This window comes from Gavia stellata, chromosome 18 (genome assembly GCF_030936135.1).
Source record: "Gavia stellata isolate bGavSte3 chromosome 18, bGavSte3.hap2, whole genome shotgun sequence".
NCBI classification, from domain to species: domain Eukaryota; kingdom Metazoa; phylum Chordata; class Aves; order Gaviiformes; family Gaviidae; genus Gavia; species Gavia stellata.
Window position 1 is genome coordinate 16,925,488 of NC_082611.1, and position 21,362 is coordinate 16,946,849.

At 46.9% G+C, this 21,362-nt stretch overlaps 1 protein-coding gene across 2 annotated transcripts in view; it reads right to left on the reverse strand.

The window, feature by feature from the left end:
• The window catches only part of MGRN1 (mahogunin ring finger 1), a 55,590-nt gene extending 35,025 nt beyond the window's left edge, over positions 1–20,565 (reverse strand). For both annotated transcript variants that reach the window (XM_059826194.1, XM_059826193.1), the window contains exons 1-4: positions 20,478–20,565; positions 12,379–12,497; positions 9,856–9,944; positions 3,535–3,681 (exon numbers count right to left, since the gene is read on the reverse strand). In XM_059826194.1, the coding sequence (XP_059682177.1) occupies positions 3,535–3,681; positions 9,856–9,944; positions 12,379–12,497; positions 20,478–20,565 (443 nt within the window). The remainder of the gene's footprint in view (positions 1–3,534; positions 3,682–9,855; positions 9,945–12,378; positions 12,498–20,477) is intronic.
• Between the last annotated feature and the right edge of the window lie 797 nt (positions 20,566–21,362).

Consider the following 21,362-nt stretch of genomic DNA (forward strand, 5'->3'; position numbering starts at 1 on the left):
TCTAAGGAGCCATGCTGCAGGCTGGGGACTAGGAGAAAATTTCTGCTTTTGACAAGGGTCGAGAAAGTTTCTCCCATTGTAGGATTTAGCATCAATTTAGGAGAGTGGAAAAAAAAAAAGTGGTTTGTTTTAAAGAGCATCTTCTTCCCAATCAAATGCTGGACACAGCAATAGAAAAAGTTTTGAATTCGTGTGCAGTGCAGCTTTTGTACATGCTTGTTCCTTGAATGTAGCTGTTAGCACCAAAAGAAATTGAGAAAAAGGAAAAACTACCAGCCCAGGCAGGGGTAAGCTGCATTCCTAATAATGCACTAAAAATGCACCCGCTCCACTTAGAGCTCTAAGAATGCAGCCCAGATTTTTTTTTTTTCCACTAGAAATTGAAAAGAATAAATCAAAGTAATTATAGCACTGCCCTTTCAGAGTTGCTTTGCAAAGCTGAAATCAGAGCTTCAAAAGGTTTTTACTAGCAGCCAGCAAATCCAGAGAAGCAGAGATGCCTACTTCGGGCAGCTGCACTAGCCCCCAGACGTGCTTCATGAGCCACTTCCACATGGAAAAATAGCCTGGGTTGAATTAAAGCAGCTTATAAAGTCTATATTTGTATCTCACTTCCCCCAGCCCTTATTACCTACACATCTGCATGAAATCAGGATCATGCCTTCCAAAAGGTTCCCTGGCTTCTGGTGCAGCCCCCAACACCCCACACTTATATGACATTTATTGTCCAAGAACTCCAGAGCAGAGACAGACAGTTCATCACTCCTATACTATGGGGAAATTAAAGTATGATTTATTAAATAAAAGGCCAGCAGTGGAAGCAAAGCTGAATCTGAGTGCTTTGACCTTCCACATAAAGGTTTAGTGCACTGGGGACTGCTGCCACCCTAGCAGGGCAGCACAGCATCGTCAGCTACACTTCATTAGCGAGGCAATGACTGCTGACTACTGATCCTGGTTTCATGCAGAGGCCGGTAGAGTTCATGGAAAAAGGCTTCTCCTTTGCCATCTGAACAGAGATCCATCTCTCAGTGAACCATGGACAGGGTGGATTAAAAAATTCGTATTTTAAAAAATAAACATTTTTCTTTGAAGTTGACAGTTGCGTTAACTTTCAAAAACTCTTCCTACGAATTGTTCAAATAAAATTTAAAAAGCAATTAGGTAGTTCATGTTTGCTGCATAAGCTTTAAAGAACAGACAACAGAACTGGTGACAGTCACTGGCTTAGTGCATGGCACTAAATTTCTGTAAAACATGTTCTTAAGTGAACAAGGAACTGTGTTTTCCTCCTTCAATCAACCGACAGAGTTCTGAGAGGAGAGCTACTAGTTACAGAAGACTGAAAACACACTCTGTCCAGAAACAGTTAGTTATATTCAGTAACTATAATACTTCCATTAAACAATTATCATTCAAGGCACAACTTGACAAGACAGTCTGTTAGGAGTCCAACATAGAGCATTTTAACCAACAAGAATGCTACACTGCTGGTGTCAGGTGCTTCAGTTGCACTTCTGTCCCAACATAGCTTGGTTCAAGACACAGGTTAAAAAAAAAGATAGATCTCTTCTTTTAAGAATAACTTTTTTTTTTGCGATTTTAACATAACAAAATGCAAAACTAGGAGTCTGAAAAAATACATTTTAAACTATATGCATATTCTTTACAGACTTATGCTCTTCGTAGAATGTAGTACAAGGTTTGATATGAAGCTTACGCTGAGCTGTAAACACAGATGTTTCATTGTTACTGACCAGTGACAAACAAATTCTCCTTCAAGGTAAACCAACAGGTGAATATGCAAAACAAGATCAAACAAACAAACAAAAAAAAAAAAAAAATCAAGATTTAAAACAAGACTTGCCGATTTAAGCTATGGCTGAAGTCTGGCAATGTAAATACATCCACCCTGGCCATAGAGGCCCTCAGTTCTCCCCATTAACCCATAGACGGTTTCCTTCTTAGGTCAAAAAACAAGGAACACTGCAGGGCAGCACAAGGGACACTGGCCACCTCTCCACATTGTACCTGTATTAGGAAAAGAGGACTTCAATCTCCAAGGCTGCCATTCCAACACCTTCACTAGCACTAAATTCACAGGAAACCTAAGGACCTAAGAGACAGAACACGGAAACTTTATCAGGATTTCTAAGGCATCCTGCTGCATTCAGCTCCGCTCAGGAAAAACTGGGTCTAAATAGAAAGGGGTTTCAGAGTTTGTCAAGAGATATTTTTCAAGCACTTAAAAGGAGCTAATTTATTACCTCCCCAAAATAAAGGCAGCCATAGGCTTCAACAGAAGAAGAGAAGGGGCCTAAACAAAAATTCTGGATCGGGATATGCTCCAGTCTGGAGGAATGCACATCTGGATGGGAGCATTGAGCTTGTCTCATTTCTAAAAATACACTATTCATTGATTGTTAGTGGGTTGTTTATACTTTGCATAAAACACATAAGCCATTTTATGGTTTGTCATACATATTTCTCCCTGTTGAAACCTCTGCAGATCCCTTCAATAAAATGTAAGTTTACCCCCAAATCCAGAGCACCACTGCAGAAGCCGTCAGCACTACGTGCACAGAGCCGCTGATCAGCCAAAAGCCTCTACTAGAAGAAGCCAAGAGCTTCTGCAGCCTGAATCTTCCTTTACCCATAGAACAAAAAGAATTCTTTGTCCCATGGCCATCGGAAGCCTGCCATAGCATACCAGCAGCTCACGTGTACCCAATTCACACCAGGGAGAGCACGTTTCAGCCACCTTAGCTCTTAATACAGAGAGGAAATTTTTCGTAGTCTCATGGGATACAGTGATGATTGGAATGGTTTAAACGTGGCGATTTAGATAAAAAGGTTTTGAAATCTGTAGGGATGCACTACCAGGAGATGAGAAAGACTCCATGGATGACGTTTTGACCATTCTTTCCACAGCTAGCCAAAGGCTCTTATGTGTACCTGGCAGGAAACACACAGCCAGGGTTTCAGGCAGTAAATCCTCCTGATAGCCACTGCTCAACAGCCTGTGTTGAGGTAGTCATTTATCCCAAAAGGGCCTTTGGGTGGGCCTCAATTCCACAGATTCACTATGTAAATGTAGAGTGAACTTTACTGTGGTGGCCCAGATGCTCCCATCACAGGGAACACAAAAATCCAGTGGTGAGTCAGGTGATCTGGAAAAAAACCCAGGTAGTATTTGAAGGGAAGGATAGTTGTTGTTTTTAATTTCGTAGAACATCTGGATGACAAAGCATACAGCTGTGAGTTCCTCTCCTTTGTTACACACAGAATGGTTTCCCCACACCCAAAAACCAAACCAAAAAGGGAACAAGAGAGGATATTGGCTATGTGGGGGAGGGAAGTGAAAGTAATATTCAAAGCTATCAGAACATATAAAACAAAACAGAAAAAGAAGAGATTTCCCTCTCCACCAGCTGTGGCAGCACTGCCCTCAGGGGTGATTAATGAGATGTTTGACAGGCTTATCACCCAAGAGCTCCTGTGCCCCCACCACATGCCCACAAACTGAGGACTTACACCGCCATGCCACCAACAAACTCTTCCGTAGCCTGGCAGTAGATCGTGATGGCAACACGGGCATCCGCATCAAACGTGAACTCCAGGCTGTACAGGACTTTCTGCTTCCCATTCTCCTCAGTAGGACTGTCAACATCATCTTTATACCTGAAAGACAATGCCAGAGGATTAGAACATATATTTATGAGATATCATCAAGATCACTCTGGAAATCAGGACAAGAGTACTCCAATCTAGGTGTTCTGGGCAGGCAAGGCACCATGGGCTCCCCAGGAGATTTCCATTCTTTCCTCTGAGGAAGGTTCTTCCAAGATTTGACTGAAGTTATTGAAGTGAATTATGTAACAACAGTGTTGAGTGATCTTACCCAGTCTAACAGTGCCAGTACACAAAATGAGACAAGAAAGTGAACTATTGAATGTCAGACCCTTAGGAGAAGGAACACTCTCCCTCCTTTTAAATCTTCACGTTCCGCTCAGTATTTGGGCTAAAGAAATCCTGCATGGGCCTGAGAAGTCTAAAGCCTAATTCTTTTAACTCTGCAAATGAAACAGTGCATGGCAGGCAAAAAACAAGGTTTCTGTAACACAAAGAACTCCCGAAGCTCAACAAAAGATACCTCCGGTATCACACAGAAGATGATATTCAGATCAGAAAGTGTCTAAATACAGGAACTTCAAATACCTTTAAATGTACAAATCATCAACTAAACCTTTGATGCCGCTAATGACTGAAGCTTGCACACATTTCTTGTATGAACAAAAATGAACACATTCAACTGCATAACAGACACAAGATAACCAATACAGGAATGAGTTTAGAAGTTATTTCAGTTAACATAAAGGTGAGTCATAACTTGGCTATGGGCTACTGCACAGCTGGATCCCACTGTGTGATCACCACTGCCCAGTATTACTCCTCCCTACTGCTGGAAAAGGCAGGTAAAAATCCGGTGACAAAGGTGGTACGAAGCAAGCTCCAGAGCAGTGAGCTATGGCCATGGATGAGCAGTGAGATACGGCGTGCCAGGAGTGGCCAGAGAGACCAGCAGATCCTGGAACAAGCAGCCAACAGAACACACCATGAGAAGATCTCCCCTGCCTCAAAGCGCAAAGTGATGGACAGAATGGATGTGATTCACTGTCAGGGCAGAAGCAGATTCTCCCATGTAAATTCAAATCCCACTGTAATCCTATGGCTGTAGGCATCACCGTTAGTTCTCGCACCACGTAGGAATGGTGAATGCAGCAGGTTGCGTTTGAGAGGTGTACAAGTCTACTTGATTTACTGCTCAGCTCCAGCCTCACTTGTCTATTGGTATTACCTTAATTGCCACAATGCCTGGGTCAAAGCCAAGCAGCTAAACTATTCAGGAAAAGCTTGGCACCATCTCTGCCTTCACAGTATCAGTCAGCCTCTCCCTTCATTAAACAGCCTTGACGAATATGCTGCACTGTTGAAAATACTCAGAAATGGGCTAGGCATACCTCCATAATTCAATCTAAAATTGTCAAGGGAATCCTTATTTACCGAGTTCACCGAGATGTAATAACTGCTGCCTAATTAAGAGGGTTCCAGCATGAATTTTACTTAACACCACACTGAACAAGAATGAAATGTTCAGCTTCAGAAATTTAATACAGAAGGGGCAAAATAAAATGTAAGAGCAGTATAACCAAATACCTAACACACATACTCGTACTAATGTAACCCTAGTGACTCACTATAGCACACACTTGCATTCCTGTCTGAAGGACTTGGAGAGCTCCAAACAAGACTTTTGCCAGGGGTTCACCTAGGTCAGAACAGCAAATCAAGCTAGAATACACCCAACATGCTAGTATAAAAAAGACAAATCCCAAGAACTGAGAGTCTAAACATCTGCAGCAGCCTGCATACAATATGCAGTATAAAGAAAGAGGGTATTTTCACACAAGCTAGTTGCATTCAAAGAATAAAATCATGGCACTTGAAGGCTGTAAACAAGAAAGACTCCAGCCAGCAGGGCAGGTTTGCCCAGAAAACACGGAGGTAGTCTCAACATTTTGTGCTGGACTGACCCAAGAACACAGAAGGCAACAATCCGCTCACAAGCGTTGTGTGTGTCCAAGAGAGCAGCAGCACAAGCTTCTGCAAATTATCTCTTGCTGCACTGCCTTCCGTTGATCTGAGGTCGGCAGCAAAGGATCCTGGCTACGATACACTTGCCACTTCTTCCAGAAGTAGGGGAGAACCAGCACCCCTTCCAGACAGGCACCGATGAAGGCTACTTCATAGACCTACACTCTCTGCATATACAGGTAGGTATTAAAACAAAGATGCTTGGCACATGCATGAGTTAGATCGAAACACAGATCTAGATACCTGTAACAGCCCCAAGTAACAAGGTGGGAGACCTGGGTGTGGGGGCAGATCACACAAAGGCAATACATCATTAGTAAAACCTTGTCTTCTCAATGAAGTCGCACAAACATACAGGTTCCCAGACCATCCTCCTGCTCCCAACTTCACCTCTGCATCTCCCTGCCAGCACTCAGAAAGTGCTTCCATCCTTTCAAGATGAAAAGGGGTTAAACCTAGACTAGAATAGATCTGTTGCTCTGAGAAAGCACTGAGGGGCCACTACCAACTGCAGTGCCTGGAAAGAAGGTTTCTGGAGCATTCATCTGCTGGGAAGAAGCCGAGTCAGAGCCCTGTCTGCCTGGAACAGCATCACTCGAGCAGGGGGCAAAGTGCACATGCCTGAATGGTGACAGTCACAGCAAAGCTGTCTACACATCTTCCTGTTGTAACATGCCTGGTGCCGGTGGTTAAGAAAATAGTCTGCCACACAGCAAGGAGTTCAGGTGAGAAATGACTGCATAAGCAGCTATGCCAGCTGGTAGCTGGACCAAGAAACAAGCAAGGACTGCTTTGGTGCATGCTTTGAGAGGCAGAGACATCTCATGTTCCACCTGCAGGTGCAGGAACGGTGGGATGTAACTTCAGGGGAGTAACAAAACAAAGTCACACATTTTGCATCCTTCCATCTTTGCGAGGGACATGGCAGACAAGGAGGTGGTTCGGGAGTGGTTCACGTGGTTCAAGAGCTCTTCTGTCTCCACCTGCACTTGAAGTTTACAGTGTACATTTAGTCAAGCCCTACAGACAGTGTTGATGTGAGGTGGCCACAGATGCATGCACAAATTTAGAAACCAGTGACTTTGCTAGGTGTGCCTTTCGGTCATGCACACAAATTAATCGCATAGCCTTCACAATCACGTGTATAGAGCAGAAGAGACTGACCACCTTTGAGAACAAATAGCTGATCCAATGTCACGATGAAGAAGACAAAGCAGGATGAAGACCAAGGGAGCTGAGGCCACTTGGTCTGACATCACTCCTGGATAAAACAATGGAAATGCTGGAACTTTTTGTTTGTCTGCTAAAGAATTAAAAGATAAAAATATGATTAACAGCAGCCATGACAATTTTATGGAAATAGGTCGAATCAAACCCGATTTCATCCTTTGAGGAGATCAAAAAGTTTGACCAACAACTTAGTAGACATGCAGGATAAATGTTAAGTATTACTTGACCTAGTATCATGAGATATGCATTACACAAGTGTTAGAGCAGGCACAAATGAAGTAAGATCTAGATGACATCTCTCTCTCTTTCATGGGGGGAGATCATCATCAAATGGAGGTTTTCCTGTTTAGGGGTTCTGCAGAGATCTGTACACAGTTTAACGCTATTCAGGGCTGCAAAGCAAGCAGTCCCAGCAGCCCCACCACCGCAGGATGAACCGCTCCAAGGATCAAGGTCAGCCCTGCTGTGCTGGAGAGCAAAGAGAAAGGATTTCCCTTCTCTCACTCACAGCAACTCACCTGTCTCCTTTCAGTCTCTACCATCATCCTTCTTCTCAGGCCTTTATCCAAAATGCTCGGTGGTCTCACTACTCCCCATGATATTGCTGCTGCTTAAGACACATTCCCAAACCACTGTAGCTGCTGATTCCTTCGGCACTTTTGTTCCACAATGCTACCTGAAGCTCAAAGCCTACGCTGAGGCAGAAAGGCTGACCCAGGATGCAACTCTTCCATGAAACACATTGCCTCATGAGTTGATCTTCCTGCTGCAACTGGAAGTGTTTTCAAGGTAAGAGTAAAGAGCCAGTGCCAGCCCATCAGGTACTTCAGCTCCGAAAGAAAGCTTCCAACCCAGGGCCAAAAGAGGGACACAAGTCAGACACGAGCCAGTCTTTTTCTGTTAATGGTTAACAGCGAAAGTCATGCTACCTTCCTCTGAGGTTCACAGAGTCTCATCCCACTAGGAATCACGTACTCACACAGGGTGTCAAAGAATCAAAACTTCAACACCAATAGTCACAGGTTTATTGCTTCTCTCCAAAGCTGCTGTAAATATTTAGGATTTGGCAAAGCTCAGAATTCTGTCTGGTCAGAGCAGCGCAGGAAGCCCAGAGTGGAAATTTCCTCATGTTCTTCCACAAAGCTCTACACTCCAAATTATGGCTCAACACCCTCTTCACAGGTGAAAAATGAATTTGCAATTAAACACAAGGGAAAACAAAAAAGCTTGTGAGGACTTTACCATCAGAGCCTCCCTTACACCTAGACACTCAGCTCAATCATTTAATTTGGTGGAGGAGGTGATAAATTAGTGGTAAATTAACTAGTTCTGGAAAGAATACACAAGCCTCAATCACTGGTTGAGAATAAGCCAAGCTGGAGAGGGCACAAAGTGTCTTTACGTGCACAGAGGGAGAAAGGAAAAGCCTCTAGTCCTGAATGGTAGAAAAGCACGAGACAGAATATGCCCTTGGGGACTGGCAATTAAAATCTCATTTTGGGTCTACATCAGTATAAAATGAAATATAATAATGTTGGCGGTGTTATCGTCAGCACTAACACAGCAGCACAAGAGCTTGGAGAGCTCATGAGGCAGAGGAAGAACCGATAGTACTGGGAATTAGACAGATGCAAACCTAGACACCGTCAAGGTGCATGGACACTGCATTTCAAATAGTCCCGAGCTGCAGCTCTGCTTGGGGGGACAGGACGTGCAACCACAGAAAGCAGAATGACAGAATTACATGACCTAAACCCCACCAACTCCTCCATTCACAGCAAGCCCTCTTCCAGTGAGAAAGCCACTTCCCATTTGGCTTCTGAGAGATGTTATACTGTTTATGTGCATGTCTGAAACGGGAACGAAATACCCTTTCCACAGCAAGTCTGGGAGGAAAGCAAGACTTTTTCCTAGAGAAGTATTTCACCCTTTAGCTGAAAAAGCTGGACAGCATTCAGAGCAGTTTACCAATGGTTACTTTTTCAGAAGTCCTTCCCTCTTTTCCTGTTCAATCAGTTTTGAAACCATAGGTATTGCTTATTTAAAAAAAAAAAAAAAAAACAAAAAACAAAAACCCAAAAAACAACCTTCAGTTTTCAGACAAAAAACAAACTGAGGGTTTTGTGTGGTTATGACTCAAATTACTCACGTTATGCCACGCTCTCAAAACCACCTTGGCTGAGATTTGAAGCTGGCTGCCTGCCAGTACTCCAGCCCTGCACCCGTAACACAAAATTCAGAGCAACTCAAGGATCTTTGGGAAATGCTCTGCCTGGACATCTGCCCAGTCGCTCAGACCAAAACAAAGCACTGTATGCTGGGCCCCTGTACTTCAGCCATCTGTGTGGAAGAGGGCAGACACAGGTCGAAGTGTTAACCATTGCGTTTAAACCAGCTAGTGCTGGTTTAGATCTCAGTATAGAGCAGTGAAAAGTAACAGATCTCCATGATTATCCAGACCTCCTTCCCCTATGCACGGGACACAAGCCATCTGAATGAACGCGTAACACTAGGACCAAACATTATCTTGGCAGCAGGAGAAACCTGAGGAAGTTTCACTCAAGACCAATCAGCCTTCCTGGCCTGTGACTTACACCAGAATCAGCTACTTTCTGGCTTCTCCTTGCATGAGAATGCAGAAAGGAATCTGTCTGTAGGGTTTATTGACCTGACTAACATCTTCCATTTGTGGTAATGATTTCTTGGTTTTGTTTACCACTCTAGTATGTCCTGTAAAGACAGATACATCGCTGGTCCTGTTTGGAAACACAGATTGCTCAAGTCTAGGCATAAGGAGTGTAAAAACCACCTGAAAGCTCTGATCACAAGGGAAAACAGAAACCTCTGGACATATCTAGCAACAAGGATCTGGAATTCAGCTATATCTCCAAAACCTTATCAAATACAATTTGGCTCTGAATGACAGATCGCTGGGTTGAATAAAATGAAAGGTTCAGGCAGTAACAGTACCTCACAAGTCGGAGAGAGTCTTTGCGGATATTCACCAAACTTCTCAGTGTCTTCACTGGCTCATGTGGAGCTGGAGTTACATAGGGGAACTGGAACAAAAAGGCAAATAATTCTCCTATTATTATACGATAAAAGGCAGCAGCATGTTACCTGGCATACAATTTACCCAAACCAGGAAACATCTACCTCTAAGGGTACTCAGTACAACAGCCACGAGGAACAGTAATAGAAGATTCTATTTGCAGATAAATCAAGCATGTTTCAGGGTGAAAATCCTGTTCTGGACCAGCAATAGCTCATATTGGGACTACGCACTTTAAGAAAGGGCATTTTCACAAGCTCTGTGAAATTCCACCCTGAATTCTCAGTCTGGAAAGCCTTGCACTCACAAGCTTTTATTTCCACTAAAGAAACCACCTCCAGCTTGAGCAGAAGAAATGCAGCTCTTTCATGTGTGTTACAGCATGCAAACAGTGACTTGACTGCTAATCAGCATGCCGAAGCCCTGGATTACTGGGGGAAACTCTTTTTATTCTGAAACAACAGAGCAAATGTTCTGGAAAAAAAAAAAAGACAGGGATAGGGGGCCTCATTCTATTCTACAGTCAAGAGACTTTCTCTCACAGATTGTCCTTTAAATAAAGGATGATAATGCTTCAGAGTGTTATTCTCCTTACTGGTCACAGAATCTCCAGCAAGAAATGCAAAGGAAACTGCTTACTGTGGTGACTGCAATCTATACAGCTGCAGACCTGCCTGCTGGATCTCCCATCCGCTCAGTGAATTCTGAAGCTGAAACATCCACTTACACAACTGCCAAGTTGGATAGGTGCTCAGACTAGAGACACAACCGTGCTCCAAGTCAGAGTGACGGCACGACACAAAGGTACAGAGCTACGGGACAGGCTTTCAGGCAGAAGATTACTCTGAATGTATCCAGCAACAGTGCCACCACACAGCCTCATTACAGTCGGGGTCCTTCAAACACACATCTACTAGGTGTCCTGCAGTGGTGTAGAGAGAGTGACTGACGTGGAGCAGAAGTACTAGGGACCACCATTATACATGTTTCCTTAGAAATGAGGAGTCTGCTGAAAAGGCAGCCAAATGCTGCTGCAGCTGAACTTCAAGGTAGCTCCAGGACACAACCCTTCAGTGTTGCCCAATACAGAAGTGTATTGGTGGGGCAATAGCCAGAGCCTGAGGGAAAACGTGCTGTTTCCTGACTGACACACAAGAACCACAGAAGACCCCATGCCACAGCCACAGGCAGCAGAGAATTCACGGGGCAGCAGCAACTGTTTCCCTTGCACCCTGACTGCTCGGTACTGTGGTTGGTAGCACTGCTCTACACAAAGCAGTCAAGACCTCAGTTACTCCAAAGCGAGAACTTGGTCCACGTCCAGAAAGCAGTTGTGCTGCTCTGTGTTCAAGTGTTTTTTTCCTTGAAGATTAATCAGAGCTGCCAAAGGGCATTAACTTTACATAGGCAAACTACATACCATGACAGCCTCCCTCTCTTAAACCTATTTGGCAAACGTCCCACTGTGTTAATAGCACTCACCCACTCCCCTCTGAAGAAATTATGAAATTCAGTGCCGGGATGTCTGCAAGGAAACCCAGGCTGAGACATGCAGGCAATTTAACTCTGCAAGGCTAGTCTCTACAGCCATAGGCACATGAGATATTTAGCTAACAACTGCGTCTTCTGCTTTTGTTGGAGTGCTGCACAGCTGCTAGTCACAGAGCAAAGGAGAAGCGGTCAGCTTTTAACCACTGTCCTGCACGGGCCCTGTATGCAGACATGGCATAGGGTATGTGGTGAGCATCCCCATGCCTGCATAGCACTGTTACGTCCAGAACAGTTTCCATCTCCAGTCCCTCCTTCCTAATTCTGTTGCTCATCTGCACTTTCCTTTTGAACAAGGACTTTCCAGATTCTCCCTTGTCCTACACTGCAGAGGCCTGTTAACTAACTGTGGTGCTGAGAAGACCAATGGCACAGCCTGAGGACAACTCAGAAAGCAGGACATGCTTGTCACCAGTCCAATTCAAACATCGAGTCATCTTGCCTCAGTTTCCCAATTTAACACTGCACGGAATCCATCCAACGTGCCCAGGAGCCCTGTGAAGTTCAGGCTCTGATAGTGGATCTGTTTCCCAGCCTTCTTTCTGCAGCATGTTTTACACTTGCTCCAGCAGGCAATCAGAATTAGTCCCAAAATCTGCGCTCCTGAGTCCCTGTCCTTCTTCCCTCACTACTTCTTCCTTCTGCTCTAAGCGAAAATAAGCCTAGAAGGTGAATACTGCTTCTTAGAAAAACTCTGCTTGCATCTGAACAGCTATGGCAGCCAGCAAGCTGGGACATGGGGTGGAGGAATGCTCTTGCACCTCAGACTGGAACGACACTCCCCAAGTAGTGAGGGTCTCTCAGGTCTGTGCTAACCTCTACAAGCCCTACACAAGATTTTCCAAAAGAAGCAGAAAACAAAAGGGTAAAATAGACAGCATATAGGAACTTGCCTGAACAGGTCTATTCCCGAGGAAGTTTAGATCCATGTTCTCGCCAAAAAGGTAGCCCTCGGGGTGAGGGGTGTCAAACTTCTCGCCTCCCATAAAGAAGTGACTTGCAAAGTAGTTTCCTAGAAAAAAAAAACCACACGGGAATAAAAAAAAACTAAATGAGTGCTTCCCAGAGAACAACTGGTCTGTGCAGTTTTTAATTCACTAGTATAATAGAGCACAAGACATAGAAAATACTTGCTAGTTCACTCCTTCCCTGTACTACTGATGGCCACTGCCGACAGTAGAAGCAGGAGGGAAAAAAAAAATCCTAGAATAATTCATTACAGTGGAGATAATTCCATTTCAACTTGTTTTCCAGAGAAGGGACAGGGAGCAGTAAGAGTCATCTCTTCCCAATATTGCTCAATTCTGATAAATTCTTCCTCCTTTCTCCACCTTCCAGTGTGAAGTCCAGGCCCACAAACACCATGGACCTGCCCAGAGAAGGATGAGGCTTCCTCCCACTGCAAAGCCTGGGACAGCTAGAGGGGCTCCTGTTGGGCAAAATTTGCCTTCCCTCCCCTCCTTCACTCCCATATCCCAGGGTGAGAACCACACAAAACCTTTACTGTGAGTGCTAGAGACTATACACATTGACGCTGAATTTAATTAATAACATTGACAGTTCTAAATGCAGAAACATGGATGTCTGGAAGAGATAAACCCTGGGACTGACTGAACTTTAGCTCCGAAACCTTCACCACAGATTTGTTTTATTCATCTTTAAGTTGATGCATTACAGTGCAAATTTCAGGAGACGAAGCACGTGCAAGGTCACTGGGATTCAGGAGCACTGGATTAACCGCAAAGTCAACCGAATCAATTCAGATGTACAAGAGCACCACAAATGTAGCTTCCTCCTAAAAAGACTTCAGGAAAACACACTCAAATATGAACTTCACAGAGTTACTATTTCAGAGAAATAAGTATCAGGAGAGAACTAAAAGAAAAGACTCCGCCCAAGCCATTTCCCTTGAAGTTTCAGAGTGGGGGTTTTTCATGCGCGTGATGAAAGGACTGAGCCAAACATACATTTGCTTCCCTAGGTGCAATGCATAGACAGCATAAAATTTGTTTTAAAATGAGTCATTACAGAAGCAGTACTTAATCATCTGAATGGTTATGGAGGCATTATGGAAGGATCTGCAGTCCCTCTAGCTAGGTGCAAGCATGATTTACTCTGAAATGGAAGGGTTTTCATGAACGGCTCTGTTTTTTCCATTAAGGCTTTTTTCCTTTATGCTTCGAGAAGGGCTTTTCTCACTCTGCACAGACGGTAGTGCTCAGCTATTGCTGAGCTCAGTTTACAAGCATCCAGATGTTTATATTACAGAAACGTCCTTCTTTCCAGATACAACAATCAACTTCAGCACAGGTCCAGAATCTACCTAGAATCTGTCCTATAGAATCAGCATAACCAAATGTAGTTGCTCCAAATGACAGGCAACCTTTTCCCACTCTTCCCAGAAGCAACAAATTAAAAAGCTAATCTGCATATAATCTCCAAGCTCAGCTAGCTTGGTACAGCCTCGCCACCTGAGATACACTGTGGTGATTTACGCTTACACTAAGATTCAGAAAAGCATGACGAACGCTGGGGTTTAGGAGTAGATTTCGCATTTTACGTGGGTCAGGTAGGATTGCGTTTTGGAGTATTTTATCTGATTAACTGCGAAGACAACGCTTGTGCAGGGTGTCTCAGTACCGCAGCAACTGATTATCGGGGATCGCAGTCAGATAGCTCCCTCGTATCCCATGAACGAGACATCCTGGGGCTCGACTCACCTCAGTAAACCTGTATTCCACAAATTTCAGAGCAGAGGTTTTCTATGGAAGAAGTTCTGCATCCCACACGCAGAGGCCGCAGAGCCCCAGCAGGCGACGACCGCTCGCCACCACCGAAACCCCGTGCCTGCGGGGAACCAGCTGTCCAGAAGAGCATCACCAGGCAGCCTCTCCAGCACCTTGGGATGCAAAGGTCTCTCCTGTACAACTGGAACAACACTGAGATGCATAACTGGCACATTCAAGGCACCTGCCACACTGTCTTTGCTCCACTAAGAACTACTTTTGGGATCTCTTAACAAATTGTTAGGATTTCGCACAAATACACACCACCCGCTGCAACACAGCGGCACTTATCTAACTGCAAACCACAGCTTCAATTCCACATTCAGACTGAAGGCTCCTTTCATCTCCCTGCCAAGTCACCTCCTGCAACGTGAACGAAGTTTCTTTTTTCCCCAGAGGCAATTCCTTCACGAGCAAACAAGAAACATAGTCAGTGCCAGTCACGAAGAGCATGAGGAAAATCACTTTGAGGAGCTCAGAGGGGAATATACTGGTCAGCAGAAGACCCTTGGGCTCTGCCAGTGCTGCTACGGATACAAAAGCCACTGCGTACACAAGGTCTAAACGGCAAAATTAACAAACAAGGATGGCAGCAAACCGTCTTCACAGATTTTTAACACAGTATTTAGCAGGTAAAAAAAGATATTCTATTGCAAGCTTTCAGAAACCAGTTGCTACAACAACACATTAAGTTCAGAGCTCTCAAGGTAAGACCAAAGATATGCATTAATCTTCTCAACCACTGTCACAAGCAACTCAGAGTTTGCCCAAGTTGGAGACAAAACGCTTTAAGAAAGCACTTCTGTAAATATCACACACACCAAGGACTAAAAGGACTAAGAAACTTCAAGGAAAAAATGAGGTATCCTCTTTTCCGGTCACCGTGACTTCCACGGACCTAGCAGAAGACTGACAGGATTTTTAGTGTCTCTAAAAGGCTTGTATATCTTTTCTATGCGTTAAAATCCTGCTGCAGCTCCACCTCTAGGTTCTATTTCCAACTCCATTACAAACACAGTTTTAGGATTTTAGCCAGACTACCATGTCTCTTGAACCCTGTTCCCACATGTCCCCCCAGCCTATAAAACAACCTTGACCTACCTTACGCAGGTGTTGCAAGGCCAGCTTTACACAGAGCTCTGTAGCTATGGATACAAGGGGGATGCTAAGCATCATCCTCTTTGGCAGGAAAAAAAAAAAGAAAAGCAAAAAATCTTTGAATCAACCCTCCACAGAACTGCTACAAACAGAATCGTCCAGAAAATGCAGTGACGCACTTACAAGGAAAGAATCATACACAAATAAACCAGGATGGAATATGAGAAAAATGCCAGCGCAAAGAAAAACTGTGGTTTTACTTCCCCAGAATAAATCAGCACAAAAACGTAGGAGAGTATTAGATAAAAGAGAACACGAACGGGTGACCCTGCTAAGGTAGATGAAGTACAAGCAGTGGTTGTAAGAGAAATTGTTGTGGTGGAAAACTTTATAGTGGCTGGAAAAACACCACTGGGACACCCAGAATGGCCAAGTCTGACTCATTAGTTTGTCCCACACAAAACCAAACTGGAACCCAAGGCTTCTCCAAGGCATCAAATGACACCAAACTACTTAACATCTAGTCCAACATGGTGGTGGGGTTTTATTATCATAAATGCACCAGCATTAAGCACCAGACGGCTCCAGTCATAATTACTTCTCCCTAAACCTAACCCAGCGTCCTAATCCTGCGACCATGCAAACGCAACACATGGATGTGACGCACGAGTGACACGCTGGCAGGGGACACAACACCCTACAACGGCCAGGAGCACAGAGTCAACAACACAGCTGTAGCCCCATCAAAACAAGGACTGTATCATATAATGTTCATTAACAGAAAGCAATTAGATGTCCATTTAGGCTTCTCAGCATTATTAGAATTAACAGGGAAGTGACAGAAATAGTCTTTTTTAACTACTCAGCCAGACACTCACCACCATGGCACGCTGGGGGACGGACTGACAGCACAGTCCTAGACACAGCCTGAGCCTGAACCAGCACTATGGCTGGATGAGGCCATCTCGCCTTCCTCATTGCCCATCCCTGTTGGGCCACCAAAAGCGATCATGCAGCAAAGGGGAATGTGGCTCTGAGCCAGGTTATGTATAATCCAGCAACAAACAAGTAGCAAAAGCAACTGCTTTTGACCCATCAGCACTCCAGCCTGGTGCTCCTGAGTAGCTGGGGAGAAGGCAGGAAGGGAACGGTCCAGTCAACAGCAGGTGGTGGTGGCCGTCACCTACAGAAACCCCTACAGAACTACAGCAGGAGTAACGGAGACAACCGCTCCGCTGTGCTTTGCGGAGCGGGTGAGGAACAAAAGCTATGTGTGAAATACAGGAACGTATTTCTGCCTTGACACTGTCACAGTACACATGGCTTATGAGCTGAGAACAAGATGATGGACTGGGTACAACTCTGGGTACTCTTCTCCTATTTAAAATTGCTCTTTCTTTGATTAAAGCATCATTCCCAAACAACAAAGCAGCTCAGCTTCAGAGAGGAGTAATCTGCCTCCTTATTTTCCTCACAAAAACGTCCAGGGAATTCTCTTTCAAGAGCCTACTCCAGAGGATAAAAGCCATCTCAAGGGCACGTGCTCCCTGTCCTGCCCCACACTGCAGATGAGCTCACTGGAACAAGAGACGAGCTGACAACAGAGCTGCGGAAAACACTGGTGCATTGCTCACTGGTTGCTAAAGCAATAGGGGCATCATGAGACTGCATGCAAGAACACGATCGTTTTACTGCTTCAAGCACAGAAGCACAGCAAAGATCATGACTGTTCCTTGTAATTACCCATTTTTAGCCTGTTCCATGGGGGCACTAATTCTTCTGTACAAACTGGGCCCTTCTCCAACCCCCTTCCAGCTGGTCAGGCATCTGCAATGCCAGTAGAGTCTCCATAAAGCAAGGAAGAAAGGTTAAAAGGTACCAGCGAAGAGGGGTTAGAGAAGGAAATCGGGTGTCACCTTACAGCATTTCAGCAGCCTCAGCCCCCCAGATGCAGGAGAGGAAATGCAGATGATCCACACCCAGAGCCTTGGAGGAATAAGCAGGGCATTTTCAGAGGATTTTTAACTACAAAACTGCATACCAGTTACCACAAAGGTGTTAAACGATCTGTGGATGCCTCATTAGGGACTCCGGCTCATAAGGACCAAGGTGGATTCCACAACAACCTGCTCAATCCTCCACCGAGCACGTGACTGTCCCAGCAATAACCACATCAAAAGTCAATAAATGAGAACTGAATATTCACCACTGCTTTTGCAACCAGCTGTGACTCAACAAGGTGCCACCACTTGGTACGACCTGGTAAAGTTCCTTTTCACAGGCAGGCTGACATACTGCTTAAATTACAGTCAGAATGCCTGTATTTTGTATTTATTTCCTCGCACAACATATCCTTCTTGTGAGGTGGTGTATTTGCTCCAGAACGCAAACCCACATCCTTCAAACCGATGCTGACCATGAACGGCAGCTGACCAGAGCCACAGTGGCTTGCCCAGATGCTCGCAGTAAGTCAAGACCTGCTTAAACCAGAGACTCGGGGGGAAAGAACGTAAAAGGTGATGGACAGCCCTCGACGCTGCACAAGACTCCAGCGGGTGGGTAACCTCAGGAAACACTCTCTCACCACATCTTCCAGCCTTTCAGGGGTAATCTCTTGAGCAGCCAGGAGACTGCCTGCATGTCAGGCTAACGCTCCAGTGCACACACTCAAACATCTAACACAGCCGATGGAAAACTGGCTTCTTCCAGTCAGGCAGTCAGCAGCAGTACAGGTCTCACAGCAACAGCGTCAAGTTAGAAATAATTAGCAACCATTTAGCCTAAGAACTTTTTGTACTACTTCCAGCTTGCTTCCTGAAATCAAATAAAACCATACACACTCACTTCCAGTAGCCTTCACTGTCAGGTTTTGTACCAGTCGTAGCCAATCTTTCCAGCCCCAAGACAAACACACTCAGGATTGTAGGACCAGAAGTGACAGTGTCCTTCTGAACACGCTCCACCTGAAGAAGGGAGGGGGGTTGCTATCCTAACAGCCCTTACTGTTCTGGTGTTTAGTAACCTTCCTTGAATCTCCACCTTGGAAGTGCTCATGACCTCTTCTTCTGCCTAGAATGATCTTGAGCTTGAACAGCTCTTCTGTCTTCCCAAAGTCAAGAGGATCCCTGTTAGATAAACATGAAGAAGGCAAAGAGAAACGTCTAGCCTAAAGCCAGTATGCTTTCAGAAATAGCACAAGCGAGTGCAACAGAAAATTAATTAACAAGCATCTAATTGTATCCAAAGCCTTTAAAGGAAATACTAATACTTTTCTTTAATCAGCTGCTTGAAAGCATTAGCTGTTCAGTTTCACAAGGGAGGCACCACGCGTGGAACGCTCTTTGGCAGCATCTAGGCCAAAAGACCCTCTCCAGGGTGCACGTGAACATACAAACCCAACCTCACGTGTGTGACGGGTTGCCTTGGCAAGCACATGGCTAAAACCTGACACGCCGTTAAATTCTAGTCCGGGTAATTACAACAGTACGGAAACAACAGGATGATGATTTGAAAGAAGCAGTTTAATGTTCATTGCATATGGTGGTTATAATTAATCCAGTCCATATCTAAAATCCTGTCTAAGTGTCAACAGAAATCAAGTGCAACCTCTGGGCTGTAAGAAAATTGCCCGCAGGGCCCACGGTACCATAGCTACAGCTTAGCCGGCAGCTCATGTCCACCCAGTCTCCCACACTGGGAAAGCCCCCCAGGCACCCAAGGGACGCGCAGAGTCCTGCTGTAACCTAGCAGTGATATTTGTCTTTCCTAGCGGCCCAAGAAACTAGTTCCCACCCCCTAAAAAAGCAGATTACATTTTCTAAGAGAGCCAAAACAGCTGAAGAACTTTTCTGGGCAGGTTTACCCCTTCCATCTCCTCCATACTACCATTCTTACTGGAGGCCAACCTGCAACAAGACAAGGTGTAATGATGGCAGGACTCTATTTGAGAAGATCTTGCACCCCCTCCAAACAAAACAGGGAGATCTAGCTCCCTGCATCACACAGCCCTGAAGATGTCACAGCCAGATACAGACACAGAAGATGTCACCATCAGACACATGCAGAACTCAATTCTCTGAACGAAAAGGCTATGCTGCACCTGTACCTGAGAGCGAGGGAACCCAAACTGCTGCTCTGCAAATCCTTTAGCCTGCCTGGAAAAGCCCTAGCAGAACAGAAACTTAGAAAAATTTGTAAGCAAATGGATACTGTAGGAGAAAAGAGCACCGGAATTTCCCTGATGACTTGTTTTGTGAAAAAAATAAATAAAACTCTTTAAGCAAGTTAAACCAGGCCAGTCTCAAAAGCCAGTCTAAGACAAGGTGAGTCACGGGCTCATCCCAACTTCACAAAAGTGGCACTGCTGACAACTCTCTAAGTTTTCAGAACATCTCCATTTGGAAAACAAATACACATATCAGCCATGTCAGTCCAACAGCTCCTAGGTGAGAACCACTGCCGTTTTAAGGAGCTAAAGAAGGTTGTTATGTGGGAATTTTTCCATCCTATATTCCACCAGATCTGATTTTCCTTCCACGTCCCCACCGAACTCCACCGTCGCTTCCTCTTCACCAGCAGGAGATGCCCCACTTGCCGCAGACCGAGGACTTGCTGCAGTCACGTTTCCAGAGTGGAAAAGCGAAGCCTTGCTCACCCACCGTGACCCACCAGGACCAAAGGGCAGTGACTGAGCCGGGTGGCCGCGGACACTGACAGAGGGACAGGCAGACTACTTAAGCGTTAGATTCAGGGCACACGGCCCTCCGGCATCCTCACACTTCAGCCAAACAGGGCACGGAGACGGCCTTATGGCACAGGTTCAGCCCAAGAAGATACACCCATCGGCTCCCTCCACCAGGGAGGCCCCGAAGCCGGGCGGGCAGGGCCCCGAGCAGAGCCAGAGCCAGAGCCAGAGCCAGCCCCGGGCCCCGCTCGGCCCCGGCCGGTGACGGGCACTCCCGCAGCCCCTTCCCCTGGGGACCCCACGGCCCGGCCGCCCCCCGCTACGCCTGTCCCCCTCGGGGCGGCCTGGGGGGCACCGGGCCCGGCGAAGGCCCGTCCCCCTCCCCCGTCCCCAGCGCTGAGGGGAGCGGCCCCGCGGCCCTCACCGGACTTGGGCGGGTAGCGGTAGGCCGAGTTGGCCTGGATGTCGATGTCCTCCACGCCCGCGATGCGCCGGCTGAGCAGGGAGCCCATGGCGGCCGCGGGCAGGGCGGGCGGGCCGGGGGACGCAGAGCAGTGCGGCGGCGAGCGGCCCGCACCCCCACCCACGGCGGCGGCGGCGCGCGGGGCACGCCGGGAGAGCGAGTCCGCCCGCCCCGCGACTACGACTCCCGTCAGGCACAGCGGCGGCGCCTACCAACTGCTGCGCGCGGGGGGGGGGGGGAGGAGACGCGCACCCCACGGCCTCCCCCGGGGGCGCAGCGTGCGCTCTGCCGGCAGAGGGCGCTGCCACGCGGGGCCGGGGCCGGAGCTGCGGCAGCGGACAGCGGCGGGCGGCGGGCAGGGGCGGGGCGGGGAGCGGGCAGGGGGCGGTGCCCTGCGGGGAGGGGGTGCCCGGGGGTGCCCGGGGGGCGTGCACGGAGAGTACCCGGGATACGCCTTGGATGGGGAAACCCAGGGAGCCTGCGGGGGGGGGCACGGGGACACAGCCGGGGGGGGGACAGGGACACAGCCTGGGGGGGGGCACGGGGACACAGCCTCCACTGGGGTGCACAAAGGGGGGGCACAGGGACACAGCCTGCGGGGGGGGCACGGGGGGGGCACAGGGACACAGCCTGGGGGGGGCACGGGGGGGGGACAGGGACACAGCCTGGGGGGGGGGGGCACGGGGGGGGCACAGCCTGTGGGGGGGGCACGGGGGGGTGCCCAGGGACACAGCCTGCACTGGGGTGCACAAGGGGGGGCACAGGGACACAGCCTACGGGGGGGGCACAGGGACACAGCCTGGGGGGGGCACGGGGGGGGGACAGGGACACAGCCTGGGGGGGGCA